The 26,543-nt window shown below is 44.3% G+C and overlaps 1 protein-coding gene across 1 annotated transcript in view; it reads right to left on the bottom strand.

Annotated features, from left to right (window-relative positions):
- Nucleotides 1-6,153: 6,153 nt before the first annotated feature.
- LOC143299157 (transient-receptor-potential-like protein) overlaps nucleotides 6,154-26,543 on the bottom strand; it is a 98,185-nt gene continuing 77,795 nt past the window's right edge. The window contains exons 8-17 of the mRNA XM_076612287.1: nucleotides 25,977-26,251; nucleotides 24,966-25,129; nucleotides 22,143-22,338; nucleotides 19,707-20,009; nucleotides 18,518-18,559; nucleotides 16,925-16,984; nucleotides 11,792-11,863; nucleotides 9,954-10,069; nucleotides 8,055-8,466; nucleotides 6,154-6,171 (exon numbers count right to left, since the gene is read on the bottom strand). Of these exons, the coding sequence (XP_076468402.1) occupies nucleotides 6,154-6,171; nucleotides 8,055-8,466; nucleotides 9,954-10,069; nucleotides 11,792-11,863; nucleotides 16,925-16,984; nucleotides 18,518-18,559; nucleotides 19,707-20,009; nucleotides 22,143-22,338; nucleotides 24,966-25,129; nucleotides 25,977-26,251 (1,658 nt within the window). The remainder of the gene's footprint in view (nucleotides 6,172-8,054; nucleotides 8,467-9,953; nucleotides 10,070-11,791; nucleotides 11,864-16,924; nucleotides 16,985-18,517; nucleotides 18,560-19,706; nucleotides 20,010-22,142; nucleotides 22,339-24,965; nucleotides 25,130-25,976; nucleotides 26,252-26,543) is intronic.

The following is a 26,543-nucleotide window of genomic DNA, read 5'->3' as shown; positions in this document are numbered from 1 at the left end:
TAGTTCAGGTCAGCGATCGGCAGGCTTATAGACACATGAATTCTTTGCATAACACCTCCACACACACACACACACCCTTCGCCCACCCGATAACGAATAATGACTGAGTGGAAGGTAAGATATATACATACGGACCTCAGAACAACCGTCGTGGACGTGAGAGCTGCAGCCAATCAAAGCAAAGGAAGAGGTCTGAAAGAGACAGAGGTCTGAGTCTCTTACTGCCTGGTCTTCAAAACCGAGGTGATGACCCATCTTACATGAGCAGCACTGATCATATGTTCCAGTTTCAAGGAGGCGACAAGGCGTGCGGACAGGACCATACACGCTGATGCATCCTTTCTTTAAAAAGAGAGAGAGAAAATCTGGGGGTGGTGGTGTTAGATACCTGACCTTAAAAGCCCATCATATGTACTTAGGCCTGTAACATAAGCTGAAAACGGAATGAAACAGTTTAAAATGCAGTGTAAGCCCCTACTTTATGCACAGAAGATTCCAAGGTAGTTAAAAAAAAATTAATGTTTTTTACAAATATTCTTCAGATAAAATGTCATCATTTGACAGGAAATCAAAATACGCAGCCTATATCATAAAGTTGAAACGAGAGAGAGAGAGAGAAGTCTGGCTGTGCAATAAATATCGTCCTTTTAACAGAAGAGCAATCTGGATTTCACATGGACAAAACACGATGAGTTGTCTCTGCAACATTTGTAAATGAAAAATGCATAAACATTTCTGTCCGACCCGAAAGCAAATATATGTTGTTGTTTTTTCGGGACAACAGTTTGGCACTGAATTACAACGACACCCTTTCCTCAAACTGAAAGAGAACGGGCTGAATTGGACTTGGGCAAAACATGGAGTAACACACACACACAAAAAAAATAGTAATGAAATACAACTGTACAACACAATACAGGACATCTAAACTTCCCTTCAAGAACACACGCCACGGTCACAGCAGCAGAGACATGGACAGTGAACGCCGTTCTCACCACCATCCGTTGGCCAGTTCTAAGGAGCTGACAGGACGTAGTGTTGTATTTTGGTGTGTGTATGTAACATGGATATGATGTTTTATGTTAACAAAAGCGTTTTTGTAAAGCACCTAGAGCAGATTTCTGGATTGTGTGCTATATAAGTATCCATTATTATTATTATTAAAAATGGAAGCCTGTACCAAAGCATACCTCTTTCGTTTTCAGTTGTGCCTGCCACTTTATTGATTGATGTAGGTTTTCTTCCTGAACGTCTGCTGACGATTGGGGGCGGGGAGGTGTGGGGGAGGGGGGCTGTGTGTGTGCGTGCGTTTGTGGAATTGCTTGTGTGTTAGTGGTGGGCGCACGCTTGTTTGTGTATGGTATACCGTGCATGAAAGTCAATATTAACGGGTGTAAGTTTCATTGAAAAAACCACGAGTTCTCCTGTCAGGACGAGCACCATCTGCTTTATCATCATTATTAGTAGTAGTAGTATTGTTATCATCATCATCATCAACTATCATATTATCATTATCATGAGTTGTAGTTGTTTAGTAGAAACTGTTTTTGATCCGAATGAAGGGCAACAGAAGTTGAGACAGGCCTACCTTTTCTTTAGTTTTGTGACAATGAATGATGATGACGCTGCTGATGATGATGATACCACGTGACAAGTTCTTTCTCTGCAGTCTCTCCCAGGAGGAAGGTGGCAGAATGGTTAAAACGCTCAGCTGCCAATACACAGAATCCGTGAGGGTGCGGGTTGAAATCCTGCTCTCGCCCCTTGCAAATTCGACTGGAAAATCAAACTGAGCGTCTAGTCTTTCGGATGTGACTATAAACCGAGGTCCCGTGTGCAGCACGCACTTGGCGCACTGAAAAAGAACCAATGGCAACAAAAGTGTTGTCCTCTGGCAAAATTATGAAAAAAAAGAAATGTACAGAAGTATATAAGCGTGCACTCAAGGCCTGGCAAGCGATCGATTTGGGTTGTGCTGCTGTGAGGCATCTGTCTAGCAGATGTGTTGTAGCGTTTATGAATTTGTCCGAACGCAGTGACGCCTCCTTCAGAAAGTGAAAGTGAAACGTCTCTCCCAAAGACATATCTACGACATGGGTTCTTGGTTTCTGGATCTGCCTATATGGGAGCGCCGTGGCACAAGTGGTTAGGCGCTGGACTCCAGATGCAGTCACTGTTCACCACTGATCAGGGTTCGAGGCCCCGTTTCAGCCTGGCGTCGTGGTTTTGAGAAAGGGCACTTTACTCCCTTCTTCTGCGTTCACTCGTATGCACACGAGTGGGCTTCTACGTGTATAACCGTTTTTACCCCGCCATGTAGGCAGCCATACTCCGTTTTCGGGGGTGTGCATGCTGAGTATGTTCTTGTTTCCATAACCCACCGAACGCTGACATGGATTACAGGATCTTTAACGTGCGTATTTGATCTTCTGCTTGCATATACACACGAAGGGGGTTCAGGCACTAGCAGGTCTGCACATATGTTGACCTGGGAGATCGTAAAAATCTCCACCCTTTACCCACCAGGCGCCGTCACCGTGATTCGAACCCGGGACCCTCAGATTGACAGTCCAACGCTTTAACCACTCGGCTATTGCGCCCGTCAACACTTTACTCCCGATTTTCCTCATTCCACCCACGTGTGAATGGTTTCTTGCTGGGGGGGAAGGCTTGAAATGGCGGAAGAAAGAAAGGATCGGGCCCCACCTTCCCATGCCAAGCCTCAAACACCGTAGATGTGAATTCACTGCCCGCTAGGGAGACACAGTGCTGAACCATATTGGAGAACAACTTGAGACCAACTATGTCAGTTGGAGTAGAATATAAAGTTTTCTTCAAGATTTTTTTTTTTTTTTTTTTTTTTTTTTTTTTTTGTACATACTTAAGTGAATTTATATATAGTTAAGTAAATATAGATGAGGACAATTTGAGAACAAAAATAGATAGATATTCATAGACTAATCAAGCCATGCACTCCCATCACCCGTTGAGACAATAATCTGCAAAGGTTCCTGCAACGTATCGTTCCAGATTCCAGATTCCAGATCGTTGCCTGAAAGAAAGCGTTAACGTATTTGATGCCAAGATCCTTTACAGGAAGATCCCACGTAAATCACAAAATACCCATTCAAAAGACACATATATGTAGATATTAAAACTGAAAGAAGTGTCAAAGAAAACAGCAAGGCATGAAAACTGACTGGAACTATTAAGGAAAATATAAGACCTACAAAACAAACAAATAAATAAATAGACTGCTGTTGGCGATGTAGGTATAGTGGACACCAAAAGTAAGGTCTGACATGACGGAGCAATTGGTCAGGATCTCGGCTAATTTCAGCTTTCATTCCTCCACAACTGACAAACACACTTTGGTTTAGCGAGGCATAACATTGGAAATAGAGAAAGAAAAAATAAATAAACGTTTTGTGGTCGCTGGTTCGTCCAGATGTGGTCGACACACTTCTGACGATATTTGACATCAGGAAAGAGAGAACGTCCATCGCACGGTTGGTACGCGCATCTAATTTCACTCCTAGCTTCGTGCGTTGAGCATCCTTTTAATAAAAACGAATGGCTATACTTGCCCGATCGAGCTTGGTGTCACAGGGTCTGAATGAGGCAACACAACTTTAATGACTCTCATGGTTTGTAAACAATTGTTCATTGTCTTAAAAATCAACTGATCGCAAGAAACAGGGTAACACAAGTAAAAACAAATGTCCTGGAATTCTATGCTCAACAGGCGCTTGACCTTGCAACTGACTGGAGATAGACAGAACGACTCCCCCTCCCCCCTCACCTCCCTGCACCTCCTCTGTCCTCCCTCCTCCCCTGCATTTTACGCTGAAGCCAACAATAATATTCACACCATTTATACAACCGTCATTCGTTATTTTAGTATTTAGTGAACATTTTGGGAATGTTTTCAGTGAATGGAACACGCATTTTTATTTTACCTTCCCATGAAGCTGACCAAAATATGATATGCACAGTTAGTTCATGGGGTTCTGTACGACTAATACAATTTTTTTCCCTTCATCAAAAATATTGGTCAATATTACACATTGCACACACAGATCACCTGGAAATTTTAATGAAAAATGATATTGAGACAACGGTGTTCTTTTTCCAGCAGTTGATGAAAATAGGCACACGATGAGAAAGAGAGAATGTGTGTGTGTGTGCGTGTGTGCGTGTGTGTGTGTGTGTGTGTGTGAAACGTTGATAACTATCATCCGTCTTCTTGCTATGGAAGTAACAAAGGTAGTACCGTGATAGTATACCTAAAAGAAATACATATGCAGACAGAAAACACACACACACACACACACACACACACACACACACACACCCCTCCTCTCCTACTTTCTAAACGATAACACTCAAATGTGAAAACTGGTACTTTGACAAAAGGTCCACAATAACCAGTACGTGTGACGAGACATGTGGCGAGACATTCAATAAAATCCCCCTTCTTCCTCCTCCTCCTCCTACACACACACACACACACACACACACACACTCACACCCATGCACACACCCCCACCCCCCTCCACACACACACACACACACACACAATCTCGTGTCTTAAACATACCGAAAAAAAAAGAAGAGGGAAACAAACACTAAAACTTTTCAACAACGAAAGCATATACAGACAGATATAGGTTCAAGGGCAAGTGGGTAGTAGTGGGGGGGGGGGGGGGGGGGGGGGGTTCTTCTCAATATTACTTAGCTAACAAAAAAAAAAAAACAAAAAAAAAAAAAAACCAACAAAAAAAAGTTTTCTTTATAAGTTCAAAACATATAACATTGTGACTTTGTCAAATATATACAGTCCATTTTCCTGGTGATATTTCATTTAAAAAAAAATGTCCACAACATGCGATCTTGATGTAAAACAATGCAGAGACAAGCACGGCCAATTTCAAAAAGCTGTCTTTTGTGCGTGATTTGCTTGAAAACACAGTTTATATATATATCTATAGGCCTATACAAAAGTATATTAATTTCAAGCAAAACTGAAAACACAATTTATGTATTTAGGCCTGTACAAAATTATATGAATTTCAGTAGTTGTTTATAACGTCTCCTTTCCATTGTTCATATATGAATCCCCAATCAAAAAATAATAAATAAATAGATACATGAATACATAAATGATTTCTTTTTTCAAATGTATAAAGAGTACAACAGTCATTTAATTCTGATGGTTCTTTTTAACATAGCCATATCTCTGGGCAAAATAATTTCCAGTTCATTGTAATCATTATCATCATAACCACTATGATTTTTTTCACAAAGTGGATGAAGTGTATTCTTTGCCATCGAATGCGTAAATTTTGATCGTATGAAGTTCGATTCGGATTTCTGTTGTGTGTGATTTCTTCATCTGCACAAGTGTGCGCATGTGTGTGTGTGTGTGTGTGTGTGTGTGTGTGTGTGTGTGAGAGAGAGAGAGAGAGAGAGAGTCAAAACAAATAAGGTGTGTGTGTGTGTGCGCGCGCGCGTGTGTATGTGTGTGTATGAGAGAGAGAGAGAGAGAGAGAGAGAGAGAGAGAGAGTCAAAACAAACAAATACTATATATATATATATATATATATATATATATGTCTGTGTGCCTGCGCGCGCATGTGCGCGTGCTGACATGCGAGTACTCAGTAATACATATATATATATATATATATATATATATATATATATATATATATATATATATATATATATATATATATATATGTGTGTGTGTAAGTGCGTGCTTGAGTGTGTGTGTATAAGTGTTAAAAAGTAAGCTTCTTTTTTTTTTTTTTTACAAACCAATGAATAAGTAAATGAAAGTGTATCTTCAAAACACGGACATTCTCGGATATGTAAACAGACGGGAATTCAACACTGCATATATCGCGAAAGCCGCATTAATCGTATCTGATGTGTACTGTTAACATTATCATAAGAGTTTCTCACGAACCACCAATGCGTAGAAAATACAATTTTCTCAAACATCGTGGAATGGCCGGTTGCTACACACAGCTGTGGTTTAAAACAACAACAACAAACAAACAAAACCCCTTGGCGTACAAAAAATAACGAACAACAACAACAACAACAAAAATAATAATAATAATAATAATAAAATCCAGTACTGGGCATTATGCCACAGACACAGTCTGAAAAACAAAAACAAATCAAACAAACAACTGTAACACCCTTCCTGAAACTGTCGTCTGTGGGGCGTTGCAAAACAAACCCACGAGCGAGCATGTTGTCTGAAGGTGTCAACCCAGACTGCTGTCCCAGCACATCAGCTCTCTCTCTCTCTCTCTACACACACACACACACACACACACACACACCTCTTTCGTCGCTGGAAGCTACGAGACACGGTGCCGTAACGGTGCCAGAGACGGACGTAAATCATACGAACCATCCAGTCCTGGAAGTTTCAGTTTCAAGGACGTGTCCAAGTTTGTCAAAGACTGATCCATAATATAAACGCTACACCAAGTCCGTTAGAAAAAGAAGGGAAAACACACAAACACACACACACACACACACACAAACACAAAAAAACAAAACAAAAAAAAAACCACCCAAGGACCAGATGCCTGAACACAAGATGCTAATCAGGTCCTTGATAACCTTCCATAATTATGTATAAAACATCAGCCCAAAATGAAAGAAGATAGATAAATAAAACAATCAGATAAACAAAAAGAAAATGATAAAAGGAACTCAGAAGGACATGACCAAAATGGCCGCGATAACTCCACGTCTTGGAGACAGAAATCCGAGTGACCCCCCTTGGGACAGGCTTCGGACACCTGAATCCCGTGAACAGGAGAAAAGGGGGGGGGGAGCGGAGTGGGGAAAGGGGGCATGACTATTGCCAACCCGTGGATCACAATCACTTTCTGACGTCCACCAGAAGACGACGAAAACACGACGATGATCACTGCTGGTTGTTGTCGGGAGTCGTCTCTGTATGACCACCACATTAACACACTCAGTTTTGTTATTCATGTCCAGTGCTAGTAGCTGGCCGAAACCTACACACTCTACACTCCGTGATAATGACACAATCCTCCCACGATGGGCAGCAAAATAAAAGATTAAACAAACATATAAATAAACAGATACATAAATGAATACATAAATTACAAGGCGATCCACGAGGGGGGCTGGTGGTGAATGCCTCTCCTTAATCACAACTGTGCGGAACCCTTTCAAACGTAGGACATGCTACATGGTGAAGACACCAACCTCCTCGCATCACACATAGTGTCCCAGTGCCACACTCACACGTTGTCTGTGTGCTTGGCTGGTCATGTCATGATACGGACATCAAATCATGCAGTGTCTTCCACATCCACAAGGAGTCTATATGAAGACATCACGTCATCCAGTATCTCCTTCGCTCAAAAGGTGTCTATATAACTTGTTGGTGAGCGGCACTATGGAGACATCACGTCCCGCGATATCTCCTTCATTCAAAAGGTGTCTGTGTAACTGGTTGGGGAGTGACATTATGAAGACATCACGTCTCGCAAGTATCTCCTTCACTCAAAAGGTGTCTGCGTGTGCCTGCTGGTGGTTTTCCCGTGGTGAAGAAGACACCACGTTAAGCTATCAAACACCTTCAGCACTATGACAGGTATCTCTGAAATGGTGTGTCAGTGGTTTCAAGCCGGGTTGGTTACAAAATTGGGTATGAGTGGTGTGTGTGTCTCTGCTTCCAAAACCGGGCAGGTCACAGCAGCGTGACAGGTATCGCTGCGTTGTGTCTGTCTCTGGTTCAAGGCCAGGTAAGTCACAACCGGGTGCACATGTATCTCTGTGTTGTACGTGTCTGGTTCCAGAGCCGGGCAGGTCACAACTGGGTGTACAGGTGAGTGTGGTACAACTCGGAACGGAGCTGTGGCACCGCCTGAGGCTCCGGCACCACCCCGGGATAGTGGTGGGGGTGGAAGGAAGAAGAGGAGGTGGAAGAGGAGGTGGCTGGGGGAGGCCTCTCCGCCCCTCCTCCTCCTCCTCCTCCTCCCCCCATGCCCACCACCACCCCGTTCCCGCCGCGGTGGGAAGGGAGGCAGGCGGCAGTGGCCAGGAGATGCTTGCTGACGTTGCGGACCTCCTCCTTCAGCTCCCACACCAGGTCTTTCTTCAGCATCTCCAACTCGGACCTGCTCAGCAGCCCGTGGTAGGCCGGGGAAGACACACTGCTGCTGCTGCTCGTGCTGCCCGGCCCGGGCCCGGGTCCCGGGGGATAAGGGAAGGGGTAGGCGGCGGTGGTGGTGGCGTGGTCATGGCCGGCGGAGGCGCCTCGCGGCGGCAGGGGGTGTAGGTTGTGGTAAGTGTGGGTGGAGGGGGCGAGGTGGAGGAAGCTGTAGCGGAGGTCTCGGCGCAGGCTGTCCATGTGGCCCGTGTTCCGCTGGGCCTCCTTCTTGCGGTCCTCGCGCAGTTCGTACCTGCAACATGTGTGTGTGTGTTTGTGTGTGCTGGTTGACAACGTTACGGGAACAGACAGAGCTCAGCAGGACACACCCATCGAACCACACCACCAAGACGTAGGACCTAGCACCAAGACCCCACCCAGCCCTGAACTATTTGAATTTAATACACGGTGTTAGCCAACGGGTCGTTGGACACCGCCCAGTGACAGAGAGATACAGACCTTCAAAAGAGTGATAGATAGATAGATAGATAGATAGATAGATAGATAGATAGATAGATAGATAGATAGATAGATAGATAGATAGATAGATAGATAGATAGATAGATAGATAGATAGATAGATAGATAGAAACACACACACACACACACACACACACACACACACACACACACACACACACACACACACACACACACACACACACACAGATTTTGGCGCCAGAACAATCAACTCGTATGGCTGTGGGCCCTCAATAACGAAGATGAGAGACAGACAGACAGACAGACAGTGATAGAGAGAGAGAGAGGCAGACAGACAGATAGATAGACAGAGAGAGAATGATAGAGAGAGAGACAGAGAGAAAGATAGACAGAGGGAGACAGAGAAAAGGACAGACAGACAGACATGGGTATAGAGAGGCAGAGAAACAGGAATCTGGCAAAGAAGAGGAGGAACTATGGGATAACGTTTTGTAAGAACAGACCGCTGGTGATATCATCGGAAGAATTTTTTTTTTTTTTTAATGAAAGAAGAAAGAATCAATGAATGAAAACGATAACGAACAGCTGGATAATCATTGAATAACACCATTTTCCTGACATTCTGACACATTACTGTCGCACAGTACATTATTTTGGTGATGGAAGGAATTGAGGGTTTTGCTGTTGATTTATAATTGTTCTAAAACGGGCCTATTTCCTTCAGGCCTCTCACAACCAGCCAATGGGAAGGGTTCACACATCTCCATCTTGGCTTTACTCTCGTCGTCCAGGTCCTCCACTCACGTGACTTGATGTCATCGACAGACAGACAGACAGACAGACAGAGACAGAGGCAGAGAGAAAGACAGAGAGAGAGGCAGAGACAGAGACTAAGGCAGAGACAGAGGCAGAGACAGAGAGAGAGACAGAGACAAAGACAGAGGCACAGAGACAGACAGACAGAGAGAGAGAGAAAGAAAGAGACAGACGCAGCGACAGAGAGAGAGAGAGACATAGACACAGAGAGAGACCTGAGACAGAGGCAGATAGAGGCAGAGGCAGAGACAGGGGCAGAGACAGAGACAGAGGCAGAGACAAATACAGAGAGACAGGGACAAAGACAGAGACAGGCAGAGACACAGAGAGAGAGAGACCTGAGACAGAGACAGAGGCAGGGACAGAGACAGAGAGACAGAGGCAGATACAGAGAAACAGAGGCAGAGACAGAGAGGCAGAGACAGATACGCAGAGAGAGACCCGAGACAGAGGCAGAGACACAGAGAGAGAGAGAGAGAGGGACCTGAGACTGGAGATGTCCTGTTTGATCTCCAGCAGGTCATCCTCGTTGACCCCGTCCTGCCGGTGCTGTTTCTTCGTCTGGTGGATGTAGCGACAGATCAGCCTCCGCATCACCTCCTGCCGTGCACACACACACACACACACACACACACACACACACACACACACACACACACACACACCACACACACACACAACACACACACATACACCACAACACACGCACACGCACACACACACACACACACACACACACACACACACACACCACATAACACACACACACACACACACACATACACACACACACACCACATAACACACACACACACACACACACACACACACACCACATAACACACGCACACACACACACACACACACACATACACACACACACACACACACATACACACACACACACCACATAACACACGCACACACACACACACACACACACACACACACACACACACACACATACACACACACACACCACATAACACACGCACACACACACACACACACACACACACACCACACACACCACACACACACACACACAACACACACACACACACACACACACACACACACACACACACACACACACACACACACACACACACACACACACACACACACACACACACACACACACACACACACCGTTTAGAGCATTGGGGATTACAGACAAAAGAATAGAACAAAAAAATGAACGAATTTTTACGGGTGCAACAGCCGAGTGGTTAAAACGTTGGACCTTCAATCTAAGGGTCTCGGGTTCGAATCTCGGTGACGGCGCCTGGGGGGGAAAGGATGGAGATTTTTCCGATCTCCCTGGTCAACTTATGTGCTGACCTGGCAGTGCCCGAACCCCCTTCGTGTGTATACACATGCAGAAGATCAAACACGCACGTTAAAGATCTTGTAATCCAGCGTTCGGTGGGTTACGGAAACACAAGAACATAGCCAGCATGCACCCCCGCCCCGAAAACGGTGTATGGCTGCCTACATGGCGGGGGTAAAAACGGTCATGCACACACACACACACACACACACACACACACACACACACACACACACGCCAGAACTCCCTTGCAGTCAGCCAGTCAGCCTGCTCGTGTACATGCGAGTGAACGTGGGAGATGCAGCCCACGAACGAAGAAGGAGAAGGAGGAGAAATTTTACTGCTATTAAGGCTATCCAGCAAAACAAAACGAACAAGAACGAACGAACGGGCGAATTTCATTGCTGTTAAGCTGTGCGGCCCATTGTCACGGCGAACAATAACAAGCGCGACGCAATGTCACAGACATGGAAACCACGTTGTTTTCTTCAATGTACACCTGCATGGAACAATCATTATTCATTTACTGTCAGCATCGGAAGTGTCACTGACAAGCGATTTGGTTGGCTGGCACGCGCGCGCGGACACACACACAGACACACAGACACACACACAGACACACACACACACACACACACACACACACGCCAGAACTCCCTTGCAGTCAGCCAGTCGCCAGGCGCTGTGGTCGGTGGCAATGGTTTCCCATCAGAGGTTGGGAATGCTGCAGGGCCCGAGGGAAAGCTTTGAGGCCGTCACTGAAGACTTTCGCTGGTCTTCCGATGTTCCGCAAGCTGGCAACCAGCTGAGAGTAGACATCTTTGACCAGTACTACTGAAGTAAACTATGTACAACTGACGGCGCTGAAGAAAGCAGGTGTGTGTGTGTGTGTGTGTGTGTGTGTGTGTGTGTGTGTGTGTGTGTGTGTGTGTGTGTGTGTGTGTGTGTGTGTGTGTGTGTGTGTGTGTGTGTGTGTGTGTGTGTCTCACCTGATACTGCAGGGAAGGGGGTAGAGGCTGGCACCCGCTTCCTCCGTTCACATCCCCGCTAAACGTGGGCCTCTGCACACACACACACACACACACACACACACACACACACACACACACACACACACACACACAATCGTATCGGCATCACAGATGAATATGATTATCATTCCGCTATCTGCGGACTTTCTTTGGATTTCTTTCCACATTTGATCCCCCTTTTTCTCATTTTCGTTCGTGTGATGGTCAATGCAGTGGGTATGGCGAATTCGACTGACGATATCGGCGATGACAATGAAACAATTTAAACGCAAAAACTAAAATCCATGTATCACAAATGATGTTAATAATTGCGTTTTCAACTGAAAAAAAAGAAACAATTACGAAGAGGAGGACGAGGGAGGAGGGGGAGGAGGAGTAGAAGAGGAAGGAGGCGGAGGAGGACGAGGAGAAGAAGATGAAGAAGAAGAAGACACATCCCATGGTTTCTTTTCGAGCACGACAATGAACGCGCAAAAGCCAGGAACACGTTTACGTGCATGGAAATCGCGCTTTGTGAGTGTTTCATGAAGTGTTGGCCTTCTTTCTGTTGTTGTTCTCAGTCTCAAACTCTTATCTAATATTTATTTTTCTAACACAGGGCGGGAGGTTACGGGGGTGGGGAGGAGGATATGACAGAATACAGCCAAAGAGTGCACACACACACACACACACACACACACACACACACACACACACACACACACAACAAAAAGCTGGTGCGCACAACATATAGAAATGGCTGAGTAACGGCCCCAGCACACCTCTGACCCAAGAATAAAAGACCACCACAAATACTGTGAACGGACTACACTGACAAAAATAACGACTGGTTATTAGGCATAACAAAATGCCTTAATGAGGTGGAGTGATATTGGCGTATTGCTTCCGCGTCTACTTGGGAAGCGAGAGAACCTAAGTGTGCAGAATCGAATCTCACACCCACACCCCACCCTACACACACACACACACACACACACACACACACACACACACACACACACACACACACACACACACACACCACACCCTTCACTAGACCTTGAGTGGTGGTCTGGACGCTAGTCATTCGGGTGAGAATCTGAGCCGAGGTCACCATTACCATCATGCACTTGGCGCACGTGAAATAACAACAAAAAGGTTGTTCTTGGCGAAATTCTGTTGAAAAAAATCCATGTTGATAGTAAAACAAGTACACTCGCAGAAGTGGCGCTGCACTATTGCGAAGCGCTTCCCCCCTGGGAAAACAGCCCGAATTTTACTCAGAGAAATATGTTGTGACAATACAAGTACACAACGCAATGCTTTGTAACGTGGGGCACAAAGGTATGCACCTTTCTTCCTTTATCTTTTCACTTCATGTGATCTGCATGTATCGTTGAGGAGAAATGCTTTTCTGATGCACAAAAAAAAGTATATAAAACAGGAATCGAAACTGGATTTTCAGACAGTTAAAGCTTACGATTGTGAGATATTGTAGAGATGTCTCTCGAATGTATGCATATATGTGATGTTATTTTGTTGTTGTTTTTTTGTTTTTTGTGGGTTTTTTTGTTACAATGCGCATGCAGCTGAGAGAGAGAGAGAGAGAGAGAGAGAGAGAGAGAGAGAGAGAGAGAGAGAGAGAGAGAGAGAGAGAACGAAATTTTATTTATTTCCAGGGTACTGAGATAAGCATAATGACAAAAATGCTTTTTTTCCACCCAGCCTTGGGGTACAAAATTAAATAGATAAATAAAAAAAAAAGAAAAAGAAACGTACAAGAATAAATACAGAAAATTCATATCAGAAGAGAGGAACACAGAGAGAGAGGGGGGAGGGGGGGTGAGAGGAGAGTGTAAAGAAGAAAAGATGAAATGAGAGAGAGAGAGAGAGAGAGAGACAGAGAGAGAGAGAGACTGCCAGGCAGACAGACAGACAGACTGATAAAAAGACAGAGGAGAGAGAGAAGGTGAGGGGGGTAGGGGGTGTCAAAAGTTACATTACAAAGTCAAATTACAACACATATCAAAGAAAATGGCAAGAACAATAATACAATAATGTAAACACAAGTATGAGGTTCATGAAAGAAAATGTGGGTAATATGGGAGAAGGAGATAGGCATATCTTATAACTATTTAATAACTTCCTAAACAATACAGGGAATGGATTTTTATGAAAATACAGTGTTTTTATGCTCTTCATGAGATATTCACGAGTAATTTTCTTAAATTCATGTACGTTTTATATTTTATGAATATTAATAGTAGATAACATTGCATTCCATAAGCAACCTCCAGAATAAATTAGACTAGACTTGAAAATATCGACTCTTGGGAGCTGCACCATAATCTTGGGTGGATGACGGACTAGGTTGGTTACCAATCTACTTCTTAAAGGAGGAGGAACAGTATCAAACATATTCTAAACATAAAGAGCCTTGTTGTATATAAGTTTCGACTTCAGTGGAAGGATATCTAAGTTTGTGTAATAAGTTATTGATAATGATGACGATTTAAGAAGGATTAACTTTATGGCTCTCCTATGTAGACTCAGTAGTGGTTTAAGAACAATGTCACTGACTGAATCCCAAACAGCTGATGCGTAATTGATATGCGGTTCAATGTAAGCATAGAAAATGATTTTCTACAATGTAAGTTTAAGAAATGTTTTACTTTAGAAAGTTGGTATTTTTGGGGATATAGTTTTACACAGCGTCATTATATGATCAGACCAAGAAAGGTTATTATCTATTGTAACACCAAGAATTTTATGACGATCTACTTCTTCAATTACATCATTGTTTACATATAGAGATGGAGGGAGGGAAGGGTGTGAAGAGAAATTCTGGCGCTTTTGTCTGGTGGTAATGATTAGATATTTAGTTGTTTCTTTTTCGGGTGGATACTCATATGATAACTCAGACCATTTAAGCAGCTGGCCAATACTATCTTGTAAAGATGAAGTTACTTTATCCTATTTAGAGTGGTTAGTATGAATGGTGGTGTCATCGGCAAATATCTCACATGATGGTGTTAAATACAGAGGTAAGTCATTTATGTATATGCAGTATTGGATGGGCCCCAAAACAGAACCTTGAGGTACACCATATTTGATAGATGATAATGAGGAATGAGACCTATCTGCTGACACCATTTGTTTTCTTTCGGACAGAAATGATGATAGGAGTTCCAAAGCTTTCAAAGAAAATCAATAAAGCTTTAACCTTTTTAGCAGGAGTGAATGGTCAACTGCATCAAATGCCTTAGCAAAGTCTACAAATAAAACTCCAGTGATTTCGTTATTGTTAATTAATGTCAGTAAGCCATTGGTCAGCTAGGTTTGTTTGTGCTGTGTGATCGATTGCCACCCTTAAAAATAGGTGTAACTTTGGCGATTTTAAAAGCATAAATTATACATATAAGTTGAGTCATTGTGAAATAACAGGGGCTGAAAGTTTAAAATTCTTTGAGTCTATTCCATCCAAGCCTTTGGTGCATCCTTGTTTCAAATGTAAAAGAGTGTCATACACTTCATACACGCTCTTTAAAGGGATATATAATTGAGAGTAAATGGTTTTCGACCCACAAAAGTCCTTACCCACAAAAGTCCTTAAGGATATCTAAGTTGTTTTCTGTGGATCTGTCGGTTTTTATAGTTGTATCAGCGATGTTACAAAAATGCGTGTTCAGTTGATCTGTAGACATGTCAGTAGGCAGTGTCTTTTGTGTAGCTGTATGTTTATTTCTCAACTGGTTTATAGCTTTCCAAAAGGATTCACTGTCCGCTTTTGATGAAACAAGTTTCTGAAAATATTTCTTTCTTTTTTTCCATAACGTTTAAGTTTATTAACTGTGTGTCTTTGTTTGTGAAATTCTTCCTTTGTTCCAGCTGCTAAAAAGGAAATCTCTGTAGTCTATGGCATCTTCTATTTCTTTTGTTATCCATGGTTGTTTGGGATTACATCCAACACGTTTGGTTATGAATGGGGCATGCTAGTTGTAAATATTCAGAAAATTGTGGTACCAAACTTCAAAAACTTCATGGGAGTTTGTAAACTGATACACAGAAGATATATAAGAACTCATCAAATCTGTCAGGAATGCATCTTCATCAAAGTGTGAGAAACTACGATAGTCAATAACCTTGTAGCAATTTTTAGGAAATTCTGACACCCTTTTTCGACCATGTAAAACAGACAGGAAAGTGATCACTGCACCCAAATTTTGGAGAACATACTTCTGATACATTATTAGTTGAAGATGTGTAGATGTGATCTATAAGAGGTACCGGGAATCCTTGTTGGTTTGTCAATTAACTGAACGAGAAGAAAGGATTGGTAGCATTGTGGCCAAGTTGGATTTGACTCCAACAGATCAATGTTAAAATCTCCCAAGAGAATAATTTCATTTGAGAACAGTGAAGCTACTTCTAACATTAAAGTGAAATTATCAATCAAATTAACATGTTCTGCGGGGTTTCTAAGAGAGAGAGAGAGAGAGACAGACAGAGACAGTGAGGGTGGGAGGGAGAGAGAGAGAGCATTCTTTAGTTTGTTCATTGGAATCTATATTCCACTTGTGTGAGTGTGTGCATGTGTGTGTGTGTGTGTTTGCGTGTGTGTGTGTGTGTGTGTGTGTGTGTGTGTGTGTGTGTGTGTGTGTGTGTGTGTGTGAGTGTGTGCGTGAGTGTGTGCGCGTGTGTGTGCGTGTGTGTGCGTGTGTGTGTGTGTGTGTGTGTGTGTGTGTGTGTGTGTGTGTGTGCGTGCGTGTGCGTGTGTATATGAGCATGTGTGCGTGCACGTGAGTGCGTTCACACGTCTGTGTGTGCGCACGTGTGTGTTCATGAATATGTGTGTACATTCGTTCGCGTTTGTGTGAGTGTGTGTGTGTGTGTGTGACAGTCTTATCTGCAACTTACATAAGCAGAATAATTACATGACAGCTTGTAATATAAAGATCTGTCCATTCACATGCAGACACCACATCACAACACCAAGGGGGTGGGGGGGAAAGAACGATGCACCAAGCACACTGGAAACGAAAGGCGGAAAGGACAACAACAACACTGAGCGGAGGAAAAAAGGAAGCAGCCATCGGAACACGTCCAACTTACAGTCATTCCATGCTCATCCATTGAGCTAACTGAGCTAAACATCTGCATGCTCTCCGTGGTCTGAAAACGGCCATGCAGCACAATCAGGCACCAACCTCTTCATGCTTGGTGATTAACTGAATAATTGATATGGTTACTTATATAACGCCTGTCCTAAGCGCTTTATAAAGGCGGAGACATTTGCACAACAGGCTGTCAACCTGAGTAGAGCTGACAGAGAACTGCATTTAGGCCTACAAGTAACTAGCTATGGTGACAGGTAAAGTAGCTGTTCCTTATCATTTAAAAAAAAAATCTTATTATTTCATTTATTTATTTAGTGGAGGTAGTTTTGGGGGAGTGGAGGTGTGGCGTGAGCGTGGATGTGTGGATGCTCGCCAGTTTTGTTCATGTTTGGATAACAGCATGTAACAATTTCTGATACTATCAGTGTAGCAGCCTATCTCTACCCCAGTTATTTTATTCTTATTCTTTTCTCTGGTTTTTTTTTTTTTTTTCTTTCTTTCTTTCTTTTTTTTTTAACCGCGGAGTCAAATCTGGCCAGCCCAGATGGCTCTGCAATGACCCCTGGGTTTAGGCTTCAACTGGTCAGAACTGACCCCGACACCCTAGTTGGGTTTTAACCCCCCCCCCCCCCCCCCCCCCCCCCCCAGCCCCCCCTCCCCTCCTCCTCCCCTCTTCGTAGTGGATATGGGGGTCGTTCTAGACCAACTAAATGACCCCCGGGGGTAACTTTGTCCCAGTTAGAATCAACACAGGCTGTCAAAACTCCCCCACGTTTGATTCCGTTCACGGATAATGGGAAGGGGGCCCGGGGGTGTGAGTAGGGCCGGGGTACAAGATAATGGTCATTTCCAGCTAGGGGCGGGGGGAGGGGGTTGGGTTGATCTTGACACCGGGGGTCTTTATGTCGGGGGGGGGGGTGGGGGGGCACCCTAGAATGACCCCGGGGTAGAACCCAGCTGGGGTGTAGAGTTTGGAGCTGTCACACCGGTATAAACACGATAGGTGCTTTGTTAAGTTGTTTACTTGTCTGGTTTCAACACTATAAAAGCCTCCCCCCATGTCCCCAAAACCCCTCTCTCTTCCCTGCCCACGCATCTCCCCCTCCCCCTCTGTCTCTCCCCTGCCCCAGCATCTCTCTCTCCCTCCCCCCTCTCTCCCCCCCCCCCCACCCCCCGCTCTCTCCCCTCTCCCCTACCCCAGCATCCCCACGCCCTCTCTCTTTCCTGCGCCAGCGTCAAAATTCATGAACAGTGAAGCCAGGAGAACAAATTATTAACACATTGTAAAGAGCAGTAACTCTCTCCATTAACAACTTCGTCAATGCTGCCAATGCTACCGATTCAGCAAACACACACACATACACACACACACACACACACACACATATATATATATATATTACACACACACACATATATATATTCATGTTAAGAAACAGTATATTATAACTTCAGCTACTGATCAACGTAATGTATACTTAAGATCTTGACAGACGCAGTGTATCAGTACACAAAATTTTAGCATCAAATCAAAGTATTACATACTTAAGACAGTGACAGACTAAGAGTACCGCGATCGATCTCTCACCTTGAAAATATTGAACTCAGACGGCCCAACGCTCTGACGAGACTAAAACAAAATGAAAGTCAGAAGTTTCATGCAAAACGCATGCTGTCATTCACAAAGTAGTATGATATTCACACAAACAGACACACACACACACACACACACACACACACACACACACACACACACACACACACAACAAACAAAAAAAACTCAAACAAAAAGACAAATAATTTTGCTACATTTCCTCTGCACGACTAAACTTCAGAAACAAAAGCAATACTGGCCATGTTAACTCGTCCAAAAGAAACAGCAAATGAAGAGAGAAAAAAAGGCAAAAATGAATTTATCAATGGAAAGCATACACAAAGATTATATTTTGTATACAGTTTTAGTGATATCTTCTGTTTTTTCCCTTCCCTGTTCCAAAGAAACAATACACCCTACATCTTAAAGACAAACAAATCTTTAAAATCAGTTAGTCCAGTTCTTATAAATATATTAAATAAAAACAAACAATGACATAAATAAATAAATAAGTATATAAACAAAACGATGTAATCAACAGATTTCTCCATGTTGAGATTTTTTTCAGTCGAATATCATCTTAGATGAACAGACTATAAATAAATAAACGAACTAAAACTCCATGTTGAGTTACTATTTACATACCTTCAAAACAGAGTGTGAAACGATTATTAAACAACAAACAAAAACATACTAAACAAACAAACAAAAAACAACAACAACGAAACACTAACAAAATCAAACAAAAACGTATTCATTTAATACGATAGTTCCCGAACGGTTCTCGAACAACCTTCATTTTTTAAAAAGAGAGAGAAAAAACGGCCATTTTCTAAGACTAGAAAGCCGAATATGTGCAAAGCCATAAGAACATGCACATGCCACACAAATTCACTGCGTTGAAAATATATTTTTAGAAACTTTACTATTTGCTTGAATGTAGACATGCCCAACACTACACATAAAAACACACGAGTCCCGACACATAAACTCACGCACGCACACACACACACACACACACACACACACACACACACACACACACACACACACACACACACACACACTCACGCATTAACAAAATTTCTTCATATAGCATGTTACTTTTACCCTATTTTCCCCCTTACCCGATTTTATCTTAACACCACCCAATCCTACCCTGTCCTATATCCCATGACCTTACCCGAATCGTAGCCTCAGAGGTCTTCCTCCTCCTTTCTGGACCTCCGCCACTGACCCCGCCGTTGTTGCTGCTGCTGTTGGTGGCGGCGGCGGCGGTGGTGGTGGTGGTGGTGGCGGTGTGGTTGTTGTGTTTGTGGTGGCGGCACAGGATACTCTGGAACATACGGTGCAGGGCCAAGGCCAGGTAGCACAGGGACTTGGGGCTGACGATCAGGTTGAAGGGGGCGGGCATGGTGGAGCCCTCGTCAAAGTAACCCATCCACAGCTTGGAGCGGGAGAACTTCCACTCCATGTCCGCGTGGTTCTGGAAAGGGAGATGGAGAGAGATGGCGGGATACAAGTGAGTTGTTCATAGACAGGTATATTGCCCCTCGTGAAGGGTGTGGGTGTGTGAGTGGATATGGTTCATTTATTCATTGACAGACCTCATGTGTATGATGGTCATCCGTGTCCGACTATGACCATCAGAACAGCAGAGGAGGTAAATTCTGTCCCGACTAGCTGGGCTAGAATTTGCTTGTCGTGGAAAATGTCTTGCCCAAGTTACATCCCCACTGTCTCGGCCATGAGGTCATGAAGGGGTAGATAAGGATGATTTATTCACTGACAGGCCTCGTAAACGGGTGGATAAGGATGGTTATTCATTGACAGGCCTCGTAAAGGGGTGGATAAGGATGATTTATTCATTGACAGGCCTCGTAGACGGGTGGATAAGGATTCATATACAGTCCTTATGAAGGGCTGGATGAGGATGATTTATTCATTGACAGGCCTCGTGAAGGGGTGGATTAGGATGTTTTATTCATTGACAGGCCTCATCAACGGGTGGATAAGGATGATTTATTCATTGACAGGCCTCGTGAAGGGGTGGATAAGGATGATTTATTCACTGACAGGCTTCATGAAAGGTGGATTAGGATGGTTTATTCATTGACAGCCTCGTGAAGGGGTGGATAAGGATAATTTATTCATTGACACGCCTCATGAAGGGGTGGATAAGGGTAATTTATTCATTGACAGGCCTCATGAAGGGGTGGATAAGGGTAATTTATTCATTGACAGGCCTCATGAAGGGGTGGATAAGGGTAATTTATTCATTGACAGGCCTCATGAAGGGGTGGATGAGGATGATTTATTCATTGACAGCTCGTGAATGGGTGGATAAGGGTAATTTATTCATTGACAGGCCTCATGAAGGGGTGGATTATGATCATTTATTCATTGACAGGCCTCATGAAGGGGTGGATAAGGATGATTTATTCCTATACAGGCCTCATGAAGGGGTGGACGAGGATGGTTTAATCATATACAGGCCTCATGAAGGGGTGGATAAGGATGGTTATTCACTAACAGGCCTCGTAAAGGGGTGGATAAGGATGATTTATTCATTGACAGGCCTCGTGAAAGGGTGGATAAGGATGGTTTATTCACTGACAGGCCTCATGAACGGGTGGATTAGGATCATTTATTCACAGATAGGACTCAAGAACGGGTGGATTAGGATGATTTATTCATTGACAGGCCTCAAGAAGGGTGGATACAGATAGTTTGTTCAAAGACATATCATTGCTCTTAATGAAGGGGTGGAGACAGAATTTATTTACAGACAAGCTCAGTGCCCCTCATGATGATCTCTCTGTGTGCAGTCAGTTTTGACAGTCACAGTCATATCGTGATGATGAAATCATTTCAAATGCTTCAGGACAAAAGAGAAGAGCAGACCGAAATTTAAATACACACACACATACTTATACATACACAAACATACACACACATACATACACACATACCTACACACATACACTCATACTCACACATACACACACATACACACACATACATACACACATACCTACACACATACACTCATACTCACACATACACACACGCACACGCACACACACACACGTACACACACACACACACACACACACACACACACACACACACACACACACACACCCAACAACAACAACAACCCACTAAACACCCTCACAACACAACTCAACAGAGCCCAGCCCACACCTCAATGTCCTGGAAGGAGTTTGACATCATGGCGATCAGCATGTTCAACAGCAGGATGACACAACACACTACAGAACGCAACACAACGCAACACGACACAACACAACCCAACCCAACCCACCACAACCCAACACAACCCAACCCAACACAACACAACCCAGCCCAACACAACACAACCCAGCCCACACCTCAATGTCCTGGAAGGAGTTGGACATCATGGCGATCAGCATGTTCAACAGCAAGATGACAAGACACAGTACAGAACACAACACAACACAACGCAACGCAACACGACACGACGCAACGCAACGCAACGCAACGCAACGCAACACAACGCAACACGACACAACCCAACCCAACCCAACACAACACGACACAACACCAATCCAACCCAACACAACCCAGCCCACACCTCAATGTCCTGGAAGGAGTTGGACATCATGGCGATCAGCATGTTCAGCAGCAGGATGATGGCCATGCCGTGGTAGGCGATGAACATAAGCTCGGCCACGGTCTGCGTGAAGTTCTGGCCGTACTTGATCTCGATGTTGCTGGGCGGGGTCAGCGAGAACATGGACCAGAACAACGTGATGTAGCTGGCCGACAGCCTGCAAAAGGAAAAGGGAAAGGGCAGACTTCAAATTCAGTGGGCTTGGTAGGTGATGTCCTAAGTATATGGAATCAGAACCGGGCACTACTGAACACCATGGAAAGTGACTCAGCAGCAGTGCAGTGTCTCCTCTTGGTGTGTGGCCTTCTGGCGACCTAACATCGATAGTTCCCATGTGGAATGCCGACGCTGGGACTGCAACAAGCGAACCCGGGTGTGGCTAAATATTTAGCCTATCGGGGGTTCTCGAAATGAGCGGCGTGGGAGTATTGCCACTGAAACGGAGCATATGATGGGGAAGAAAAAAAAACTCACTTTCAGTTTCAGTTTCAAGGTGGGTGTCAAAGCGTAACGGACCAATCCATCAATGCTGAACCACATCTGTTCAAAACAGACGAAAAAAGCAGATGCCTGACCAACGCATAGAGGGTTGCTCCTGGCAAAATCCTTCACGAAATCTATTCTCACAGTAAAAAAAAAAAAACTACACAAAAAAACAACAACACTTGCAGATAGGACAGAGAGAGAGAGAGAGAGAGAGAGAGACAGACAGACAGACAGACAGACAGACAGAGACAGAGACAGAGAGACAGAGAGAGAAGAAACAGGTGGAGCTTCCGGTGCCGATTGCTTTACTTGGGGAAAACAGCCTAAATTTCACACAATACAATATCATGCAATGCAAACTATTGTTGCGTCGGTCTGCCATGAAACTACTGCTGTTTGGTATGCCAAGAAACAGTTGTTGTTAGATCTTGTGCTGTTCGGTCTGCCAAGAAACTGTGTCATCAGATAATTATGTCTGTCAAGACAGGATTGTTGTTTGGTAAAAGAAATACTACTAGTGTTGGGTCTACCAAGATACTGTGTTGTTAAGTCTACCAAGCAACTGTTGTTAGGTCCTGTGTTGGTAGGTCTGTCCAGAAACTTTTGTAAAATCTGCCAAGAAATTGATCTATTATCTGCCAAGAAACTGATCTATTAGGTTATGTTTGGTCTACCAAAAAAACTGTTATTAGGTCCTGTGTTGGTAGATCTATCTAGAAACTGTTATAAGATCTGCCAAGAAACTGATCTATTAGGTTATGTTTGGTCTACCAAAAAAACTGTTATTAGGTCCTGTGTTGGTAGATCTAGCTAGAAACTGTTATAAGATCTGCCAAGAAACTGATCTATTGGGTTATGTTTGGTCTACCAAAAAAACTGTTATTAGGTCCTGTGTTGGTAGATCTAGCTAGAAACTGTTATAAGATCTGCCAAGAAACTGATCTATTAGGTTATGTTTGGTCTACCAAAAAAAACTGTTATTAGGTCCTGTGTTGGTAGATCTATCTAGAAACTGTTATAAGATCTGCCAAGAAACTGATCTATTGGGTTATGTTTGGTCTACCAAAAGAACTGTTATTAGGTCCTGTGTTGGTAGATCTAGCTAGAAACTGTTATAAGATCTGCCAAGAAACTGAACCATTAGGTTATGTTTGGTCTACCAAAAAAACTGTTATTAGGTCCTGTGTTGGTAGATCTAGCTAGAAACTGTTATAAGATCTGCCAAGAAACTGATCTATTAGGTTATGTTTGGTCTACCAAAAAAACTGTTATTGGGCTTTGTTGTTCTCCGGTCCTGTATTTTCAGGCCTGCCAAGAAACTCTGTAGCTAGGTCTTTATTTCGTGTACCCGCTGGGGGCTTTCAAATATTACAAACATGCAATTTTTCTTCAAAGTATACAAGCATAAAGAGTGACGCCAAAAGCAAAAATAAGCAAAAAAACCCAACACAAGCACAGAAAAGGGGAAAAGAAGGGAAAAAAACGTATACACGTTAGCACACCTTACATCTGTTTCCTGATAATTCACAGACTATTCCCACACCCGTCTCTTTTCTAATCTAGCATGTGTTTTCTTAACACCATACCAAGAAAAAACAACATAAAGAAACAACAACACCCAAAACTTTATTAACCCCTTGGCTGTTGATAACGACATGGTCGACAGTGAAGGGCTGTCACCTCACTGAGATAAGACAGAGCTTACAGGTCAGGATGTCAGTGAAGGGCTGTCACCTCACTGAAATAAGACAGAGCTTACAGGTCAGGATGTCAGTGAAGGGCGGTCACCTCACTGAGATGAGACAGAGCTTACAGGTCAGAATGTCAGTGAAGGGCTGTCACCTCACTGAGATGAGACAGAGCTTACAGGTCAGAATGTCAGTGAAGGGCTGTCACCTGACAGAGATCAGACAGAGCTTACAGGTCAAGACGTCTGTGAAGGGCTGTCACGTCACTGAGATAAGACAGAGCTTTCAGGTCAAGATGTCTGTGAAGGGCTGTCACGCCACTGAGATAAGACAGAGCTTACATGTCAAGATGTCTGTGAAGAGCTGTCACGCCACTGAGATAAGACAGAACTTACATGTCAGGATGTCAGTGAAGGGCTGTCACGTGACTGAGATAAGACAGGATGTCGGTCACCATTTCTTTACTCAGACTTCTTGCTCTGAAGACAGCACTACATTTGAGCAACTAAATTAATTACATGATGAGAAAAGCAGTACCTATACTTCAAACTCGTGCTGCAGTGAAAGGGTTAAAAAGAAAATAACCACAAAAACAAACGCGGGGACTCACGTGGAGAAGACGTTGTTGTCACTGGTGTGCTTGTAGTACCAGTAGAGCTGGTTGAAACCACAGGCGAAGGAGGTGAGGACGAGGAAAAAGATGAAGAGGAACTTGGCCACGTCGATCAGCATGCAGCCCAGGGAGATCTGCAGAGGGCCCAGGTGCTGGTTGGCCTGTGACAGGAATCGAGTCAAGTCAAATTCTTTCTTTACGAGGGTAACAGATAAGCGCCGAGACAGAATTATCCCCTGCTTCAGCTCACCAGAAACAAGTAAACACACGCAATCCTCGCGAAACTGAAGACGTTGGTAATGAGGAAGAAATCCTCAACGATGAGGGTGTGGGTGTTGGTGGGCCATTCAGTCACACCTTTCCCATCCACCCCCACACTTACACAAATACCCCGACTAAACCTGAAACTCCCCACCCCCTAAACTCCCCACAATCCACTTCCCCAATTCCCCATTTCACAGCCACACCTCACACATCTCACCTGATATAAATGATCTTCGTTGGCGATGGCGACACCAACCCCCCCCCCCCCCCCCCCCCCCCCCGCCCCCACACACACCCACCCCATCCTATGACACTCCCTACACATGCTATACCAACCCAGACCCAACTCCCTCACGCTCCCCACATCTACACCCCACTCCACCCGAACCTCAAGTAAATGATTCGTGCTTTAGTTAGTGGACCAGTCAGTCACAGCTACCCACCCATCAACCAGCCGCCCACACTAACACCACAAGACCCACCCACAAACTTCCCCACCTCCAAAAATTCCCCCCACACCGACACCCCAACCCTTCAACCACCCACCTACACTAACACAAACACCCAAGACCCACCCACAAACTTCTCCACCTCCCCCAAAAATTCCCCCACACCGACACCCCAACCCTTCAACCACCCACACTAACACAAACACCACAGACCCACCCACAAACTTCCCCACCTCCCGAAAAATTCCCCCTGCACCGACACCCCGACCCATCAATCCCTCAGGTGACACCTCACCTGAAACAGGTAAATGATCCTGGCGAAACTGAAGACGTTGGCGATTGCGAAGAGCCCTTCCGAGATGAGGGTGGGGTCGTTGGTGGGCCAATCCCGCCGCTCCATCCTGCGAGGCCCGTAGCGGTCTGACTCGATCTGCACGTAGGCCACGATACGGAGCGCGAAGGTGGCCAGGTAAAGGGAGAGCATCATGAAGTCCAGCCAGTTCCACCACTGCCGCACGTAGGCCTTCATCCCTTCGTCCCACACCTGTTTGCACTCCGCCCACACGAACCCTGCACCACCACCACCCCCATGCCCCGGGAATCACCCGTGAGTCGTCATCATCATCAACGTCGTCGTCGTCGTCGTCATTATCAGCGACAGCACTGTCGTCATCATCATCATCATCATCATCATCATCATCATACCAACCACAGCACCGTTGTCTTTGCCGTCGTCATCATCATCACCGTCGTCGATCGTCATAATCAGCAACAGCACAGCCATCATCATCATCAGCATCATCATCAACAACAACATCATCATCATCATTATCTCGTTATCATCATCCGCATTGTTGTCGTC

The sequence above is a fragment of the Babylonia areolata genome, chromosome 24 (genome assembly GCF_041734735.1).
Source record: "Babylonia areolata isolate BAREFJ2019XMU chromosome 24, ASM4173473v1, whole genome shotgun sequence".
Lineage (NCBI taxonomy): Eukaryota > Metazoa > Mollusca > Gastropoda > Neogastropoda > Buccinidae > Babylonia > Babylonia areolata.
Note: the sequence above shows the minus strand (reverse complement) of the source record. Positions and strands in the feature narration are given on the sequence as shown.